Source organism: Schistocerca americana, chromosome 2 (genome assembly GCF_021461395.2).
Source record: "Schistocerca americana isolate TAMUIC-IGC-003095 chromosome 2, iqSchAmer2.1, whole genome shotgun sequence".
In the NCBI taxonomy this organism is placed as follows: Eukaryota; Metazoa; Arthropoda; class Insecta; order Orthoptera; family Acrididae; genus Schistocerca; species Schistocerca americana.
Window position 1 is genome coordinate 1095547047 of NC_060120.1, and position 19967 is coordinate 1095567013.

A 19967-nucleotide genomic window follows, 5' to 3' on the forward strand; every position below is an offset into this window, starting at 1 on the left:
GGACTTCCCCCGTCTATCCATTGGAGAGCACATGACGACCTGCGTGGTAATGACCACTTGCACATCTTCCTGTCACTGCTCCGGCATAAGGTCCATGGACACCTGCCCAGATGGGCTTTAAACAAGGCAGACTGGGAAGCCTTTACCTCTGCTGTCATTGCTGAATCTCCCCCCACAGGGTAACATCGATGTGATGGTTGAGCAGGTGACTAAAATTGTTTCTGCAGCAGAAAACACGATCACTTGCTCTTTAAGGTGCCTGAGGCGTAAGGCAGTCCCTCGGTGCTCGCCTGAAAAAGGAGTGTAAGCGAGCTCAAAAGGAGCACCCTTCCCTGGAGCACCACGTAGCCATCAAACGGCTCCATGCCCGCATTTGCCAACTTGGCAAACGACAGAAACAGGAGTGTTGGGAGAGATATGTCATGACCATTGGGTGCCACATGTCACATTCCAAAGTCTGGTCGAAGATCGAACGTGTTTTTGGGTACCAGACCCCAACAGGAGTTTCCGGAGTTAAAATAAATGGTGTTATCTACAGATGCAAATGCGATTGCCGAGCACTTTGTTGAGCTCTAGGCTTGAGCCTTTGCATTGGAGAATTACCGCCCCAGCCTTTCGCACTCTCAAACGGCAGCTGGAAGGGAAAGTCCTCCCGTTCACTAAACGCCACAGTGAACTCTATAACGCCCCATTTACAGAGTGGGAGCTCCTCAGTGCCCGTGTACATTGCCCTGACACAGCTCCTGGCCAAATCGGATCTACAGACATATTATTAAGCATATCTCGACTGACTATAGGCGACATCTCGTGATCTTCAACTGGATGTGGTGTGATGGCGTCTTTCCGTCACAGTGGCGGGAGAGCACCATCATTCCGGTGCTCAAACCTGGTAAAAACCCGCTTGATGTGGATAGCTATCAGCCCATCAGCCTCACCAATGTTTTTGGAACGTATTGTATGTTGGCGGCTAGGTTGGGTCCTGGAGTCACATGGCCTGCTGGCTCCAAGTCAGTGCTCTACCACTGTCCCTCGAGTCTGCTATCCGAACAGCCTTTCCCATATGCCAACACCTGGTTGCCATCTTTTTTGACTTATCTAAAGCATACGACTCGACCTGGCGACATCATATCCTTGCTACATTATACGAGTGGGGTCTCTGATGCCCACTCCAATTTTTATCCAAAATTTTCTGTTGCTTCATGTCCAAGTTGGTGCCTCTCATAATTCCCCTCCATATTCAGGAGAAGGGGTCCCGCAGGGCTCTGTATTGAGTGTGTCTCTATTTTTACTGGCCATTAATGGTGTAGCAGCAGCTGTAGGGCTGTCTGTCTCAGCCTCTCTGTATGCAGAAGACTTCTGCATTTCGTACTGCTCCACCAGTACTGGTGTTGCTGAGCAGCGCCTAAAGGGAGCCATCCACAAGGTGCTGTCTCGGGCTCTAACGCACCGTTTCCAGATTTTGACTGCAAAGTTGTGTGTCGTGCACTTCTGTTGGCATTGTACCATTCACCCGGAACCAGAACTTCACGTTAATGACGATCCACTCACTGTAGTGGAGACACATTGCTTCTTAGGACAGGGTTTTTACGCCTGATTGACTTGGCTTTCTCACCTTTCTCACCTTCGTCAGCTTAAGCGGAAGTGCTGGCAGCACCTCAATGCCCTCTGCTGTCTGAGCAACACCAACTGGGGTGCAGATCGCTATACACTGCTGCAGCTCTACAGAGCCTTTGGTCTATCCTGTCTAGACTGTTAGTCTGGTTTATGGTTTGGTGGCACCCTCAGTGTTGAGTTTACTCAACCCAGTGCACCACTGGTGTTCGCCTTGCAACAGGAGCTTGTTGGATGAGTCCGGTTACCAGCGTCCTTGTGGAGGCCGTAGTCCCTCCGTGTTGCACATGTTCATAGTTCTCCTGCCCATCCAAATCACAATCTCCTTTCCCCCCCAATGGCGGTTCATATCCAGCATCGGTGGCCCAGGTCAGGGCTTCAAATTGCAGTTTGTGTCTGATCTCTTCTTCCTGAACTGGAGTCCTTGCCCTTACCACCTATACTTGAGGTCCATTCATGTACATCTCCACGGTGTACACCTAGGCTGCGGCTTGGACCTTCCACGTGGCCCTAAGTACTCAGTTACCCCGCCGCTCTCTGCTGCTCTCCTCTGCCACTTCCTCCTTATTCTTGACGTGTACAGATGCCACAAAGTGGTTTACACCAACGGCTTGATGGCTGATACTCATGTCGGCTTCGCATATGTCCGTGGAGGATGTATTGAACGTATTTCCTTGCCCGATGGCTGCAGTATTTTCTCGGCCGAACTGGCGGCTGTATCTCGTGCTCTTGAGCACATCTGTTCATGCTCTCGGGAGTTGTTTCTTTTGTGTACAGACTCCTTGAGCAGCCTATAAGCTATCGACCAGTGCTACCATCATCTACCTTTGGTAGCTACCATCCGGGAGTCCATCTACGCCCTGGAATGGTCCAGTCATTCAGTGGTGTTTGTTTGGACCCCAGGTCACGTCAGACTCCCAGGCAATGAACTTGCCAACAGGCTGGCCAAACAGGCTATGTGTAAACCGCTTATGGAGATCTGCTTCACTGCAACTGACCTGTGTTTAGTATTGTGCCGCAAGGTTTTCCGGCTTTGGGAGATGAAATTGGCATAACCTCAGCACACACAACAAACTGTGTGCTGTTAAGGAAACTACGAATGTGTGGCAGTCCTCCATGCGGGCCTCTCGCATGGACTGTGTGATTCTCTGCTGGCTCAGCACTGGCCACACTTCAGCGACACACTGCTACCTCCTGCGCCACGATGACCCACCTCAGTGTTGATGCGGTGCCCAGCTGACAGTGACCCATATCTTGGTGAGCTGTCCTTCTTTGGCTGTTCCACAGCGGGTTCTTCAGTTACCTTACTCGTTTAGCTGACAGCACCTCATCGGCTAATTTAGTTTTACGTTTTATACATGACGGTGGGTCTTACCATTCCTTATAAGTTTTAGTACATGTCTCTTGTCTGTTTGTGTTCTCCACTCTAATGCTTTTAGGGTGGATGTTTTAATGTGTCGCAGAGTGGCTGGCTTTTCCTCTTTATTCTCGTGGTCAGCCAGCCGTGGTCATCTGCTCTTGTTTTTACCCCCTTCTACCTGTTCCTTGCTTCTCTCTGTGGTTTTCTTTTCCTGTTTCATTAATAATAATGTTGGTTGTCCTTCTGTCATTCTTCTGGTTCTTCCTTTCTCCTGTTATTGTGGTGTACATCTCCCCCTGCCCCCCTCGTTCAAACTGACCGACCAACATTTGCAGTATATGCTGGTGGTAAAGTGATAAACAGCTTGCAGCATGAACCTAAAGCATCACATTTGGAGGCAAGCATTTGCATAATTTTTTTACATTGCATTTTGTGTGTTTTTTAATAGTGAGTGCCTTGTAGAAGCACAATAACAGTCTACTTCCCTCAAATGTCAGTAACAGCAGATCCACTCACACACATTCTTGTGGTAAAGCTATCAGCCAGCTGCCGTCACTGCAGGCTGCGCTGTTCCCGTCTCTCACAGGCAGTGTATCTGCTACTGCTCTAATTTTGACAATTGTTAAGCTATTAAATGTTTTTGAGTTTCTATGTAAAATGTCTATAATTGAGATAATTAATAATGTGCAGCATGCAGTCACAGGCGATACAGATAGGATGTCAGATTTTTGACTTCCACAAATAGGAGGGAAAAATGGAATAGAAAGGGAAGGTGAAGTAGATGAAGATAAGATGGGAGATGCAGGTAGTGCTGTAACAACAACACAGATCACTGAGAGACCTAAGTTGAAACAGGACCATGATTTAGACAATATTTCTTCTGTAGTACTGAGATCCTTGGGAAAGGCAGCCACGATAAGCGTATTCTATCTGGTATGCAAGGTATGAGACAGGTGAAATACACCCAGACATTCAGGAAAAATGTTGTAATGCTAATTCCAAAGAAAACAGGCACTGACAGATGCAACTATTACTGAAATATCAGTTTAATAACTCATGCTTGAAAAATATTGATGCAAATAATTTGCAGAACATTGGAAAAACTGATAGAACACTCCCTCCCCCCCAGGGGGTCCACAACTCTTTTGTGGACACGTGCGTAGCGAGCACGGGACCCCGAGCTAATGTGGCCCTCCTTCCTTTCCGGGCTGCATACCTTCCCTTCCCTTTCCGCATCCCTCCCCGTCCCCCATCTTTGCCCCCCCCCCCCCTCACCTCTGGCTCTTTCCTTCCCTTTCTCCCCCTCTGGGAGTATGGTTTGTGCCTACGTCCGGAGACAGAGCTCGAAACTGTTCCACATTCCTTGCTTTCTACACTTGCAAGTCCTCGTCCTTCCTCTGTCCTTCTCTTTTCCTTCCCTCTTCTCCTTGCCCTTTTCTCCGCTGCGGCGTTTGAGACCCCCTCTTCTTTCCTTTCCCTTTCTCTTTTTTCCTCCCTGTGCGTGTCTGAAGGCCGACCCACGCACTTCCATGCGTAGCCGGTGACGGGGTAACGCGTAATTCCCCGCCCCGGGTAGACAGGTAGGACACGTACGTACCCCCTGGTAACGGCCAGGCCCAGGGAGGGGTGATTACCCGAGCTGATACCTTCCGAAAATGCCGATTGGTCCCTCCGTCCGTTTGTCGGGAGGTGTGACCTGAGGTGTGAACAGTCACCTAAGGCAGGTGTGCCCTCGGTGAGGGCCCCCACAAGGGAGGAGCGCGCCATCGGAGACGCCGGTAATCATAGGGGATTCTTCCACAATGGTTTCCTCACCTTCCACTATGTCTGCTCACAAACGTAAGTTCACTGAGTCTCAGCCACAGACGGTTCTTCCATCGTTGCCACAGTTCTTTGTTGTTTCTCGGTCTGACGAAGGTCACGACTTTTCCACGGTCAACCCTTCCATTATTCAGAAAGGTGTCGACGCAATTGCGGGTCCTGTAAAGTCTTGTTCCAGATTACGGAATGGTACCCTGTTGTTAGAAACACACAGTGCCCTCCAGGCTCAAAAATTGCTGCGTACTTCTCTGCTCCACACTTTCCCTGTCCGGGTGGAACCGCACCGTACCTTAAATTCCTCGTGTGGAGTCGTTTATACACGCTCCCTCGATGGATTGTCTGACAAAGAAATTCAGCACTACCTGTCTGACCAGGGCGTCACGGCTGTTCATCGGGTTATGAAAAGGGTTGACTCGAACATCATTCCAACCCGCACTGTCTTCTTGACATTTGACAAAGTTCAACTCCCATCAAAAATCAAAGCAGGCTATGAGATAATTTCCGTTTGCCCTTATGTACCAGACCCTACGCGTTGCTATCGATGCCAGCGGTTCAATCACACCAGCCAGTCCTCTTCCAATCCGGCCAAATGTGTTACATGTGGCAAGGATGCCCATGAGGGTGCTTGTCCACCTCCATCCCCTCGCTGCATCAACTGTATGGGTGACCACGCTGCTTCCTCTCGAGATTGCCCCGTTTTTAAGGACGAAAAGCTCATCCAGGAAATAAGAGTGAAGGAAAAGGTGTCGACCTTTGCTGCTCGAAAGTTACTCGCCAGTCGAGCCCACCGTGCCTCAGAAAGGAAAATACAGCACTGTCCTTGCTTCTCCTCGGCCAACAAAGGAGGCGGCCACGCAGACTTGCGACCTCACCTTTAGTACCACGGTCGTCAGATCGGCCAGTGCAAAGATCGCCCGTTCAACCTCACCACTTTCGCCTGCCCACTCTATGGCTCACCCTTCGTCGGGTTCTGCTAAATCTCGAACCCAAAAGTCTGACGCCAAGTCTTCGAAAAAAGAGCATCCTCGCGAAGAGTTTTTACGTACCGCAACTTCACAACCATCGGTTCCTCCTTCATCTAAACATCATACTTCCAAGAAGGCTACGAAGAAACAGTTCCTCTCCTCCGCCAAGGCGTGTCCCATCTACAGCACCACCTGGCGGAAATCGCCCTCGGCCATCTTCTGTGTCGCCGAGGCGCACTGCTGGTGGCCGGTCAACTGGCCGATCGTTGGTGGCAGGAGCTGCTCCTGACCAACCTATGGATCAGGATCTTCTGCCGTCGACTGAATGCCATTCCATGCTGTCGGTCGCAAGCTCTGAGCAGTCGTTGAGTTGACAGCACCCTTGGTCACGTTCCTCCATTTTCTGTTCACCCTATGTCCATTATCCACTGGAATATCCGCGGCATTCGAGCCAATCGGGATGAATTGTCGATCCTCTTACGATCCTACTCGCCGGTCATCTTCTGTCTTCAGGAAACAAAGCTGCGTCCCCATGACCGCTTTGTTCTCCCTCATTTTCAGTCCGTCCGATATGACCTCCCCTCTGTTGAAGGCACTCCAGCCCATGGAGGACTCATGATTCTGCTCCATGATACTCTCCATTATCACCCAATCCCCTTAAACAGTTCCTTCCAAGCTGTCACCGTCCGTCTTTCCCTTTCTGGATACACGTTCTCTCTTTGTACGGTATACATTCCATCGTCCACACCAATGGCACGAGCTGATCTCCTTCATCTTCTTGGTCAGCTTCCACCCCCCTATTTGCTGGTTGGGGACTTCAATGCCCACCACCCGCTTTGGGGATCTCCACATCCTTGTCCACGTGGCTCACTATTGCTAGAAGTCTTCCACCAAGCGGATCTAGTCTGCCTCAACACTGGGGTCCCCACATTTTTGTCTGCCTCCACGACAAATTTATCTCATTTGGACCTTGCGGTCGGTACTGTTCCGCTAGCTCAGCGCTTCGAATGGTTCGCCCTTGATGATACACAGTCGAGTGACCACTTTCCATGTGTTCTTAGACTGCAGCCTCAACTGCCATATATGCACTCGCGACGCTGGAAGTTTGCCCAAGCCGATTGGACACTTTTTTCATCTCTAGCGACATTCGATGACCGTCGCTTTCCCAGCGTCGACGATCAGGTCACACATGTTACCGACGTTATTCTCACAGCTGCGGAACATTCAATACCATGCACCTCCGAATTGCCCCGGCGCCCCCCAGTTCCTTGGTGGAACGAGGCATACCGTGACGCAAAACGTGAGCGGCGACGTGCTCTTCGCAATTTCCGTCACCATCCAACTTTGGCCAACTGTATCCGATATAAGCAGCTCCGTGCGCGATGCCGTCGCGTCATCCGCGATAGCAAGAAGGCAAGCTGGAAATTCTTTATTAGCTCATTTAACACCTTCACTCCCTCCTTGGAAGTTTGGAGTCGGCTTCGACGGTTCTCAGGCGCGCCTAGTTTCTCCCCGGTCTCTGGGCTCACTGTCGCGCATGATACCTTAATGGACCCCGTCGCAATATCTAACTCATTGGGTCAGCACTTTGCTGAGATTTCGAACTCTTCAAATTACCCGCCAGCGTTTCTCCCGAAGAAACGTGCAGCGGAAGTGCGACATCTTGCTTTCTCCTCTCAAAATCACGAAAGCTACAATACTGTTTTTTCGATGCGGGAACTCCAACATGCCCTCTCTTCTTCTCGCTCCTCCGCCCCAGGACCGGATGGTATCCATGTCCAAATGTTGCTGCATTTATCAACCCATAGCCTGCGTTACCTACTTCGCCTTTATAATCGAATTTGGACCGACAGTACCTTTCCCAGGCGATGGCGGGAAGCTATTGTCGTTCCCGTTCCGAAACCTGGAAAGGACAAACATCTCCCCTCTAGCTATCGCCCCATTTCTCTCAAGAGTAGTGTCTGTAAGGTTTTGGAGCGTATGGTGAATTACAGTTTAGCTTGGTGGCTGGAATCCCGCAGTCTTTTAAAACCAGCCCAATGCGGATTCCGAAAGCATCGTTCTGCCGTTGACCATCTTGTTGCTCTCTCCACTTATATCATGAACAATTTTCTCCGGAAACGCCAAACGGTAGCAATATTTTTTGATCTGGAGAGAGCATACGATACCTGTTGGAGGACAGGCATCCTCCGCACACTGTTCTCTTGGGGCTTTCGAGGCCGGCTGCCCCTTTTTCTTCACGAATTTATGGCAGAGCGCACATTTAGGGTGCGGGTGAACACTACTCTCTCCCGTACTTTCTCCCAAGAAAACGGGGTACCCCAGGGCTCCGTGCTGAGTGTTGTACTGTTTGCCATCGCCATTAATCCAATTATGGATTGTCTCCTTCCTGATGTCTCGGGCTCCCTCTTTGTGGACGATTTTGCGATCTACTACAGCTCTCAACGGACAAGCCTTCTTGAAAGACGTCTTCAAGGATGTCTCGATCGCCTCCACTCGTGGAGCATCGAAACCGGCTTCCGTTTCTCACCCAGTAAGACCGTTTGTGTTAATTTTTGGCGACGTAAGGAGTTTCTTCCGCCCTCCTTACATCTAGGTCCTGTCAACCTTCAGTTTTCCGACGTCGCTAAATTCTTGGGTCTTATGTTTGACAGAAAACTGTGCTGGTCCTCCCACGTTTCCTATCTTTCGGCTCGCTGTCTGCGTTCCCTTAACACCCTCCGTGTCCTGAATGGTACCTCCTGGGGAGCGGACCGAGTAGTCCTCCTCCGCCTCTATCACGCCTTAGTGCGCTCGAAATTGGGTTATGGAAGCATAGTCTACTCCTCTGCTCGGCCGTCTATTCTTCGACGTCTTGACTCTATCCACCACCGTGGATTACGTTTAGTGTCTGGAGCTTTTTACACCAGCCCTGTGGAAAGCCTTTATGCTGAGACTGCTGAACCTCCGCTGTCCAATCGGCGGGCAGTCCTTCTGAGTCGTTATGCTAGCCATCTGTCTTCCATGCCTGCTAATCCAGCCCATGACCTTTTTTTCGACGCCTCCTTTGATGTCGGGTATGCAGGCCGCTCCTCCTCCCTACTACCCCCGAGAGTCCGCTTCCGTCAACTGCTCCATTCTCTTTCCTTCCGCTTTCCTAAAACCTTCTTGACAACTTGGGGTACAGCACCGCCTTGGCTCCGTCCCCGGATCGACTTGCTCAGAGACCTATGTCACTTGTTTACCGTCGGGCATTTGCTGCTCTATGTGCACAAATGACTGAAGCCACATTTATTTACACCGACGGCTCGAAAACATCGTTAGGTGTAGGGAGTGCCTATATTGTTGGCGACACCCCAAATCACTTTCGGCTTCCCGACCAGTGTTCGGTTTATACTGCGGAGCTTTACGCTGTTCTCCAGGCTGTCCACTACATCCGCCGCCATCAGCGGATACAGTACGTAATCTGCTCAGATTCTCTCAGCTCTCTCCTAAGTCTCCAAGCTCTTTACCCTGTGCACCCTCTGGTCCACCGGATTCAGGACTGTCTGCGCTTGCTCCACTTAGGGGGCGTCTCAGTGGCGTTCCTCTGGCTCCCGGGACACGCTGGTATCTGTGGGAATGAGGCGGCCGATATAGCGGCCAAGGCTGCAGTCTCTCTTCCTCGGCCAGCTATTCAGTCTCTTCCGTTTACCGATCTACAGAGCGGTTTATGTCGCAAAGTTGCTCATTTATGGCATGTGCATTGGTCAACACTTCCCCATAATAAATTGCGGGAAGTGAAAGCCCTTCCTTGCGCTTGGACCTCTTCCTCCCGAACGCGTCGTCGGGAGGAGGTAATTTTAGCTAGACTCCGGATAGGGCACTGTCTTTTTAGCCATCGACATCTTTTAAGCGGTGATCCTCCCCCACTCTGTCCCCACTGCTCTCAGCTGTGGACGGTCAGACACCTTTTAATTGAATGCCCCTATTTTAATCCGTTACGCTCCCATCTACAGCTATCGCCTGATCTATCGTCGATTTTAGCAGATGACACGCGCTCAGCTGACCGCGTTCTACAGTTTATTAGTGACAGGAAAATGACGTCAGTCATTTGAAGCTTTTTTTGGGGACAACCAACCCCTTTCTATAGTGGAATTTTAAGCATTCCTTCTGCTTTTAGTTTCTCAAATTTTATGACTTTGTTCCCATTGCTGCTGATTTTAAATTTCGTTTTTTTCCTGTTTCCTACGTCACGGGCTGGGCGCTAATGACCATAGAAGTTTTGCGCCCTAAAACAACACAAAAAAAAAAAAAAAAAAAAAGACAAACACGCTCCCTCAGGTATGATCAGTTGGGTTGTGGAGAAATGAAAGAACATGTGAGGCAGTACTGACCCTGTGACTTATCTTAAGATAGGCTAAAGAAAGGCAAGCCTAAGTTACTAGCATTTGTATGTGTAGAGAGAGATTTTGACATTGTTGAGTGGAATATACTCATTCACTATCTGAAGACAGTAGCGATAAAATAGTGGGAGCAAAAGATTATTTACCACGTGTACAAAAATATATTGCAGTTATAGGAGTTAAAGTTCAGGAGTATGAAATAAATTGGGTTTTGCCATTTATATTGTAATTCTGTGAGAGACAGCAAAGGACTAGGGAGAACAGTCGAACGGAATGATAGGCAAATGGCAAAAAGGACCCCAGTCGTAATGCTGGGAATATGCCACATACGTTCTATGTACGGAAAAGCCAGTGTCTGAACAAATGGATGGTCCGGGGATACCAGCATCACCCGACAAAAGCAGTATTGCAGGCCAGGACAGGTGAAGAAATTGTGCCCGGTGAAGCACACCCCGAGAGAGACCGACCACATAATAAAATTTGACGAATAGAGATTCTTGCTGCAGAGAAGAGCTAGAGTGTTCACTTGTTTGGGAAAGCTATAGAAATTCACAAACATTACAACAGGTTTGACAAGTAAGATGAAAGCCTCGAGGTGGAGAGACCACAGATTCCCGTGACGCAGGTAGTGAGGAGGGGGAGCCACGGCGATAACGGCCGGCGAAATGCTCGCGGGTGTCAGTGTGACTGGCGCGTATAGCCTCCAGCTGCAGGAGATACCAGGTCACCACTGTTTGTGGAGGAGAAACCTTACAGTGCCAGCCGTTAATGCTGACAAAATATCAGAAAATACATTAAATTTCAGTCTAAGATCCCGAGACGAAAGCTGTCAGGTGATACGTCAAGTAAGTGAGTGCAAAAGCCTCGACAGTGGTAAAGGGTAGCACAAAAAGCATTTCAGAGAAAGGGGAATTTGTTAGCATAAAATATAAATTTAAATGTTGGGAAGTGTTTTCTGAATGTGTTTGTCTGGAGTGTAGCCTCGTAACAGAGTGAAAGACGGACGGTAAGCAATTCCGACAAGAAATGAGAAGCTTTTTGTGGTCCTACTAAAGAATGCTGAGGGTTATTTTGGTAGATTAACTGAGGAGGTTCTGTATCCGATTTAGGGGAAAAAGAAATGTATGCCACAGTCTGACTGAAAAAAGGGGCTCGGGTGATGGGACACATTGTGATGTGTGAATGGGTGTTTAGTTTGGTAAGGAGGGGAGTGAATGAGTGAGTGAATGAGTGAGTGAGTGAGTGAGCTAGATAGTGTGTGTGAGCAGGTGAGGAAGCTGAGGGACGAGCACAGTAAGCATGTTCAAATGGAAGTAAGTAGCTGAAGTTAACTGGAGGTTGAGAGTCGAGCAGGATACAGTGAAGTGTGTCAAACCATTCTTAGGACTAAAGACCATAAGAGTAAAAATGAAAAATCTTTTAAAAAGCTAACTAGTGTGCAAGTGGGTGAGAACTTACATTGTTCAGTGGTGCACAGTAATCAGTCATATTGAGTATTCATAAATAAGTGAAAAATTACATAGTGCAGAATGCGAAAATAATCTTTCAGATAAGTTTAATAACCTGAATTTAGTTTCAGCTATTTGCAACTTCATTGAACATAAGACAGAAGTAGAAAAACTACACCAGTGTACTTTGCCATTCCTATATATCAATTTTCAGTAATTGTCATTCATAGCCAAGAAGTTATTCCATTTTTCTGTGTTAAGCAGCATAAAAATCTCATTTTCAATAAGTGTAGCTGAACAGCTGTAATATTACTTTGTCAGCTCGATATTTTCGTAACTCCATTTGCGGCAATCGAACTCTGGTGGCATTTCCATTGAATGTGCGCAGCCCAGTATTCACTCAGTTTGTAGAAGACATTTTCTCTGGAAATATGGACAATGACAATAAATAACTGAATGCTCGCTAAAGTGAGGACAGCAGAAGCTACTACAGAACGCAGGCATTCACGAGGACGTGGAGGAGACACGTTAGTGGTTACTGGTGGCTTGCAGCTGTCGGCTGGAGCCCTGCATAATTGTAAACTCCCAAAGACGATGTTGTGAGATAGATGTCCAGCTGTTGTGAAAATATTTTTTGATGGCTGTTCTACTACTTTTGTGATGGAAAGAAAAGTAATTGTGATTGTAGTTCCACAGGAGATTCTTTGCGCTTGCAGAAAAAATAGGGTATAAAAAAATTATGCAACAAATGGTTCAAAGCACAAGGCTTTGCATTTACACTGCAAGCTGTTTACCGCTAAACCACGAGCACGTACTTGGACGACAGCTTGAACGGAATACAAAAATTCTTCTACAAAGCAGTGCAGATTGCCAGCTAGACTCTGAATTAAGAGGCTGGCAAGTTTATTGCCCCATCCCATTGAGCAGTCAATTTGGATTCAGTTCCTGTGAGTTGTGACAGAGGTTCCAGGTTTTTGTCGGTGAGTGAACCTGTTGGATTCCCAAGCTTCTAAATTTTTTATCCTGTTACAGGAAAGAACGCTCTAAGACGTGTAAAAACTGCCCGAGTGAAAGAAATGGAATGGAAAAGAATTTTTTGCAAAGACTGGTTAATTTGTTGATAAATCATTGCCAGAATGGTGCTGTGGAAGATACTTCATTACTTGTGACAGTGACACATGACCAGTTACGGGAGCTTTACCGACTGAAGGAGGCTGCTGATAGTGAAGCAACAGTTAGAGTGCTGAACGGAATATTTTCGTACATGACAGTACATGAGAAATCCAGCTTTTTAGCAGATATTTTCATCTCGGATGAGGTAAGTAAAGAAGGTTTATCAGTCCTAGATATACAGTTTTAATAATAATGGATGACATGACAACAATGTGCATGGTGTGTAGTGTCAATGGTGTCATAAATCATTAAAAAATTGTGGTGTAAGCAAGTGGCATATATAATAGTTTTTTATCAAATTGTATTGTTGACGAGGAGAGCGTTCATCCAGTGATTGTAATGCTGAGTTGTTATTTTCACAAAGCAGAGATAGAATGCACTGTTGTGAAGTTAGTAAGCTTGTTTCAGTAAAAAAATTTCCTGGCAAATATTTTGAGCTGTGTTGCTGCTGCCCTTTGGCAGGGCAGTGTCGACTGTCAGATAAGCACTCACAATCACTCTTCAAGAATATTCTGGTGGCTGTCGATAGGGGAATGAAATTAGTACACCAAAGTGCACTGTGCACGGAAGGTGATCCTCATTCTGTCACTGTCTGGATCTGACTGAGCTGAGCTGCATTTGTTAGTGGAGATCCCTGACCACCACCACCACCACCACCACCACCACCAAGCATGTAAATCATGCTGGTAAAAGCTGCATCCTAAAATGGCCAGAAATGTGGTTAATATCACAGTATGGAGGTGGTGCAAGGCTCCATGTTCATCGTATCAAAACCTTGAGAAAAGTCTTCTGTTTTTGATGTGAAATTAACACACCGTACCTCAGTATTGTATTTTGGGAATCTGTCGGTTAAAATTTGGAGTGTCACTACTTCTCGCTAACTCCAATGTATTTTTTAAAGACATTGCTTCTTTAATGTGCAACACCTTAAAAATCTTCATTCCTTCTGTATCTGTACATCTTTCCTGTTGGCTCGCCCAGTCTTTACAGGCTTCCCGGAAGCTGTCATCGGGAACCTCCTCAAGGCAATGCATCGAAGAGTTCTATACCCCCTCTGATGACCTATTTGGGATCATACTTGGAAATCCACATCTTGTCATCTATAAGTATGCTCTCTAAAAAAAATAGTGTCAGTTTTTTTGTTTTTTGTTTTTGGTCAACTTGCTGTACTTCAGCATGTGGATTTCTTCTGTTCTGAGAGCACAGAGCCTTTGGGACAATCTTCATGCACACCTTTCTCATCCCTAATTTGTCTCCAAATGTGATAAATGTTAGGTTTCAGCATATTACAATTCTGTGCTATCACACATTTGGGTCTCTGCCCCTGTTCAAAACTGTTTCCATTTTATCCACGTTTTTGTGTATTTGGGATGTCAGCGATATCACTTGAAGTACTTGTCGCTGACATTTTCTCGGACCTTCTAGAACATCTCGGGCCACTCGTGAATTCAGTCGGGACATGGCTTCCTTCCCTGAAGGCTTCCCGAATTGGGCACTCTGTCTCGGAGCTAAATTTTTTGGTTGAAGACAAAACTCGAGCATGTATTGTCACTCAATTAATTGTCATGTCTCAATGAGTCACCAAAACGCACTGTGCACGGAAGGTGATCCTCATTCTGTCACTGTCTGGATCTGACTGAGCTGAGTTGCATTTGTTAGTGGAGATCCCTGACCACCACCACCACCACCACCACCACCACCACTGCTGAAAACTGCATCGCTCTAGCCCGGTTGGTTCACCGGAGAATTTTATCCGTGAAACTTTTGGGACAAACACAATAATTCAGATGAAGGTCATGTCTCCAAACCTAACAGCATTCACGAGACATACACAAATTGAGCTCTTCTCGAGCTCCTAACATCTCTTGGACTATTACAGAATGCAGTGAATATTGTTTCTCCAATAACTTCAACATGTCACACAGCGGGTTGTGGCTGGCAGCCATGTCTCATTGCCTGCAGTTCCACTTTACTGTGTGTGTGCGCCACTGGAGCCACACCATACCTCAGGAGGGACTCTGGAACTCACAAAATGACCTGATTAATCATCAGCATTCACTGCTAGTTGAGGTGTTACCAATTTAATAATTTTGAAAATGTGTTGTGCCTTGAGAACCAAGTTTAATGTGAAGTACAGGAATCTCATATCTCAACTGACCGGTGGTTGCGTGTGTAATATTTTTAAGGTAGGTGACTACTACCTAAACAGTAAGCATATTTCAACTAATATATATGCATTACACCAACAACCTGACAACAGCTTTCGCATCCCGCAACTACCCTCCCGACCTGGTACAGAAGCAAATAACCAGAGCCACTTCCTCATCCTCTCAAACCCAGAACCTCCCACAGAAGAACCACAAAAGTGCCCCACTTGTGACAGGATACTTTCCGGGGCTGGATCAGATTCTGAATGTGACTCTCCAGCAGGGATACGACTTCCTCAAATCCTGCCCTGAAATGAGATCCATCCTTCATGAAATCCTCCCCACTCCACCAAGATTGTCTTTCCGCCGTCCACCTAACCTTCGTAACCTGTTAGTTCATCCCTATGAAATCCCCAAACCACCTTCCCTACCCTCTGGCTCCTACCCTTGTAACCACCCCCGGTGTAAAACCTGTCCCATGCACCCTCCCACCACCACCACCACCTACTCCAGTCCTGTAACCCGGAAGGTGTACACGATCAAAGGCAGAGCCACGTGTGAAAGCACCCACGTGATCTACCAACTGACCTGCCTACACTGTGACGCATTCTATGTTGGAATGACCAGCAACAAACTGTCCATTCGCATGAATGGACACAGGCAGACAGTGTTTGTTGGTAATGAGGATCACCCTGTGGCTAAACATGCCTTGGTGCACGGCCAGCACATCTTGGCACAGTGTTACACCGTCCGGGTTATCTGGATACTTCCCACTAACACCAACCTATCCGAACTCCGGAGATGGGAACTTGCTCTCCAATATATCCTCTCTTCCCGTTATCCACCAGGCCTCAATCTCCGCTAATTTCAAGTTGCCTCCACTCATACCTCACTTGTCATTCAACAACATCTTTGCCTCTGCACTTCTGCCTCGACTGACATCTCTGCCCAAACTCTTTGTCTTTAAATATGTCTGCTTATGTCTGTATATGTGTGGATGGATATGTGTGTGTGTGCGCGCGAGTGTATACCCGTCCTTTTTTCCCCCTAAGGTAAGTCTTTCCGCTCCCGGGATTGGAATGACTCCTTACCCTCTCCCTTAAAACCCACATCCTTTCGTCTTTCCCTCTCCTTCCCTCTTTCCTGATGAGGCAACAGTTTGTTGTGAAAGCTTGAATTTTGTGTGTATGTTTGTGTGTCTGTCGACCTGCCAGCACTTTAATTTGGTAAGTCACATCATCTTTGTTTGTATATGTATATATATATATATATATATATATATATATATATATATACACCCATGTTTATGATTTGGTAATCTGAATTTCCATCCTTATATTATTAAATTAAAGGTATTCAGTGAGTTTTAAACTGAAGCCTGTAGTGTTCCTGAGGTTGAACTTACAGCTCCATACTGCTGTACATGTCAGCTTTACCTGGTAAATACTTTCAGATCGCTTTCTCAAAGTTACTTTTGTGGTCTTGCTGTGCAGTGGCACGGTTCTGTTGTTGGACCTATGGCTGCGGAGAGAGATCTTTAGTCTGTCCAAACTACTAAATGACATAAACAGTTTTGTGTCAACTCTTCTGTATTACACCTGCACTGTTTTTCATGGACAACTTCAGTGAGAATAATGGGTGAACAGATCTGTCTTATTTCATAACTCGCAACAGACTAAAACTTACACATGTTGCTTAGACATTAACGAGAGGGGAGGTGTGTGTGTGTGTGTGTGTGTGTGTGTGTGTGTGTGTGTGTGTGTGTGTGTGTGTGTGTGGAGGGGTGGGGGGAGGGAGGAGACTGTGTTCTTATAATGATTTTTCAGTTGTTTACTATTGTATACATTCTTGTGCAAGTCTTTCTGCTCCTCAATCTGCGAGGCATTGCTGAGCTACAGCTTCCAAAGAATGAGTGGTCCACCACAACAGGAGTAGTGTTTTATTTTCTGTTATGCTTTGCCAATGTCTGAAACTGATGTGACTTCGTCTGCATGGACATAAAATGAGTGCACACAGTGGAATGTTCTGTATTTAATAACTATCTAAGTAATGTTTTCACTTCTCACAAATATCAGTTGCCTGTCTGAAGGGATAAAACTGGAACTTGTTGTTCCTAAGAATCACGTGTTACACCACCAACCAGAAAATATTCACAGAAAAATTTATTCATAATCCATAATGTTTGGTTGAAAATGAAAATTTAAGAAGCTGAACTGAAATGCTGTTGAAAATCAACAAAAATAACTGGCAAATAACTCCACATTAATACTTGTGAAAGTGAAGGAAAAGAAATAAACTATGAAAAGGCTTATTCACTCCGATACAATGTATAAAATTTTCTATGCTTACAAAACTTCACAACTCATCATGTTGGCATTACAGCAGTGCTTTCATGGTTTTTTGTTTTAATTTTAACCAACAAAAGTTGAAAAAAGCTGCATTTCTTAGGGCAGTTAGTTTGTGTATCTCAGGACTAGTATATGGTCATATGAGCATGTAAATCAAACAGCCATAGGCCTCTTCTACGATTGCTTGTGGCAGTATTACAACCCATAGAAATAGAAAGTCCCAATTTCTGGAGAGGACATCGTTACAAACTTTGAAAATTTTCTTCCCCCCCCCCCCCCCCCCCCCCCCCCCCCCCCCTCATCTAGTGCAGAAACTGGTATTCTTCTCTTTTTCTGCTAATACATTTGGACCCATAGATTAACTAAAAATATGCAGTTGAGAAAACAAAACTTTTCACGTGGAAAAAGATGCAGTCCCACATCGGGCATTCTTCGTGTGTACAGGCATCTTGAAACTTGTGGGAACGCTTTTGCCCCATTCGTGTCTGCATTGCATTATAGCAGCAACACATTACTGTCGCTGCGCAAGTACGGTCAGAGTACTTGGTTGTCCCTTACTTGACAAGAGTTCGGTTCTCTGGTCAGCATACATGGCCGCGTTGTTACAGGTGCTAACAATTTTTGTGTAGTAGTTCCTCTTGTCTTGATGAGTACAATGTTAGTGCATATCATTTGTAGTCTTTAAGAAAAGTAATGTAATATGAAAAAATGTATAAAAGACTAACAAAATATAAAAAAGGGATTTGTTTTATTGGAGTGAGAGAATATTACACTACTAGTCATTAAAATTGCTACACCACGAAGGCGAGGTGCTACAGATGCAAAATTTAACAGACATGATGAAGATGCTGTGATATGCAAATGGTTAGCTTTTCAGAGCATTCACACAAGGTTGGCTCCAGTGGCGACACCTACAACGTGCTGACATGAGGAAAGTTTCCAACAGATTTCTCATACACAAACAGCAGTTGACCGGCATTGCCTGGTGAAACGTTGTGGTGATGCCTCGTGTAAGGAGGAGAAATGCGTGCCATCATGTTTCTGACTTCGATAAAGGTCGGATTGTAGCCTATCAGGACATTGCTGCTCGCGTTGGTAGAGATCCAATGACTGTTAGTAGAACATGAAGTAGAACATGAAATCGGTGTATAACGTAGGCCGACGCATATCGATTTATACCTGAATGTACAGTGAGTATTTCAATCATCCTGCTTAGAAGATAGCCATTTTGAACACGTTGGTATATAGAGCAAAAACTGTTTCTACAAGAACCACGTAAGGTCCGAGATTAACCATTTGAAGTATGTGTTCTGAAAGAGTGGCTATGGTGCATGCGATATAAAGGCAGCGTTCTCCAAAAAAGGAAACATGAAAATGCTGCACACTCACAGGATGAAACACCGATTGTGGTTCTTCCTTTCTGTGGCGTGATTTCCAGCAAAATAGGAAGAGTCCTGGGTAGACAGGGTACGAGACAGATTTTTCGTCCTCCTAAGAAAATGGAGGAGATGATGCACCCCGTTAAGGACAATCTCTGCCTCAGGGTCCCTGGAGTTTATAATATCCCCTGTGAGTGTGGAAGCAATCATATAGGTCAGACAATTTGTACTGTTTCTGACCGCTGTGCAGAACACCAACACCATATTAAAAATTGAGAACTGGAGAAATCGGCAATTACGCAGCACAGCCTCACGAACAAACACAAAATATTGTTCGATGAAGCAAAAAATTTTGTCCCATGCCTCCATGTACTGGGATTCTGTTATTAATCCTAGGATGCATGGTGCCGAACACACAAATGAATGAATGGATATGCAGGGCCTCAAAGGAATTTAAAATTTTCCTCTTTTTCATATAATCATTCTTTGGAGTTAAATTTATTTCTGTCAAATATATTGTCATATTGAGATTCCTAAGATACAGTAACAGGATCTGGTGGGACTGATTAACATTTTATTAATTTTTTAAAAAAAACTTGAAGAGTAAATTTTTATTAGTTACATCCATTTACATACAACATATACAAATAATATTATTAATTCACTTATAAGTTGCAGTTTACATTTTATAACATTTATTACAATCAATTTCTTCAATTAAAACATACTCATTATTCACAATATTATGTACATAGGCAATATTTTGACAAAAAGTTATTATTCATTGTTCACATAAAATTGCATTTTTCTTAGTTTTCAACATGTGACGAACAAGAAGCACAAAGAACGCCACTATGTTCCTTACAAATGGTGGTTTTCACTTAATGCATGTCATAGCACTTTTCCTGTGTTTATTATGCGGACAATAATTGCATCATCTTCTTTTTCCTGAAACAGGAAGTTGGTTCGGCAATGACATCTTTTTGAACACCACATCTTTGCATGGCACCAATGATTTTCTTTGGAAGATTAGGGATCTGAATACGAAGTTCCATTAGTGGTCATACCATTTCCTCTGCTAAATCTCTTAGGAACAAACGCCTTTTATCACTTCAGATGCTGGGACGTCCATCATATTCATCCATAGTGGAAATGGCTATCTTCTTGTTTATCTCTAGCAAGTGTAATAACGAATTTTCTGGTCCATTTGATCTACTCCACCCTTCGTAGAGTTATAGAACTTTATTATATCTGGTTTCTTTTTTGCACGAGTTTCATCAATGTTTCTGTCGTGATGCATTGTGCTAATGAGAACTACCGACTTTTTTTCTTTTTGGGAACATAACTCACC

At 45.7% G+C, this 19967-nt stretch overlaps 1 protein-coding gene across 1 annotated transcript in view; it reads left to right on the forward strand.

Annotated features, from left to right (window-relative positions):
• Positions 1-19967, forward strand: part of LOC124596503 — a 174087-nt gene that overhangs the window by 81671 nt on the left and 72449 nt on the right. The window contains exon 4 of the mRNA XM_047135661.1: positions 12602-12887. Within this exon, the coding sequence (XP_046991617.1) occupies positions 12602-12887 (286 nt within the window). The remainder of the gene's footprint in view (positions 1-12601; positions 12888-19967) is intronic.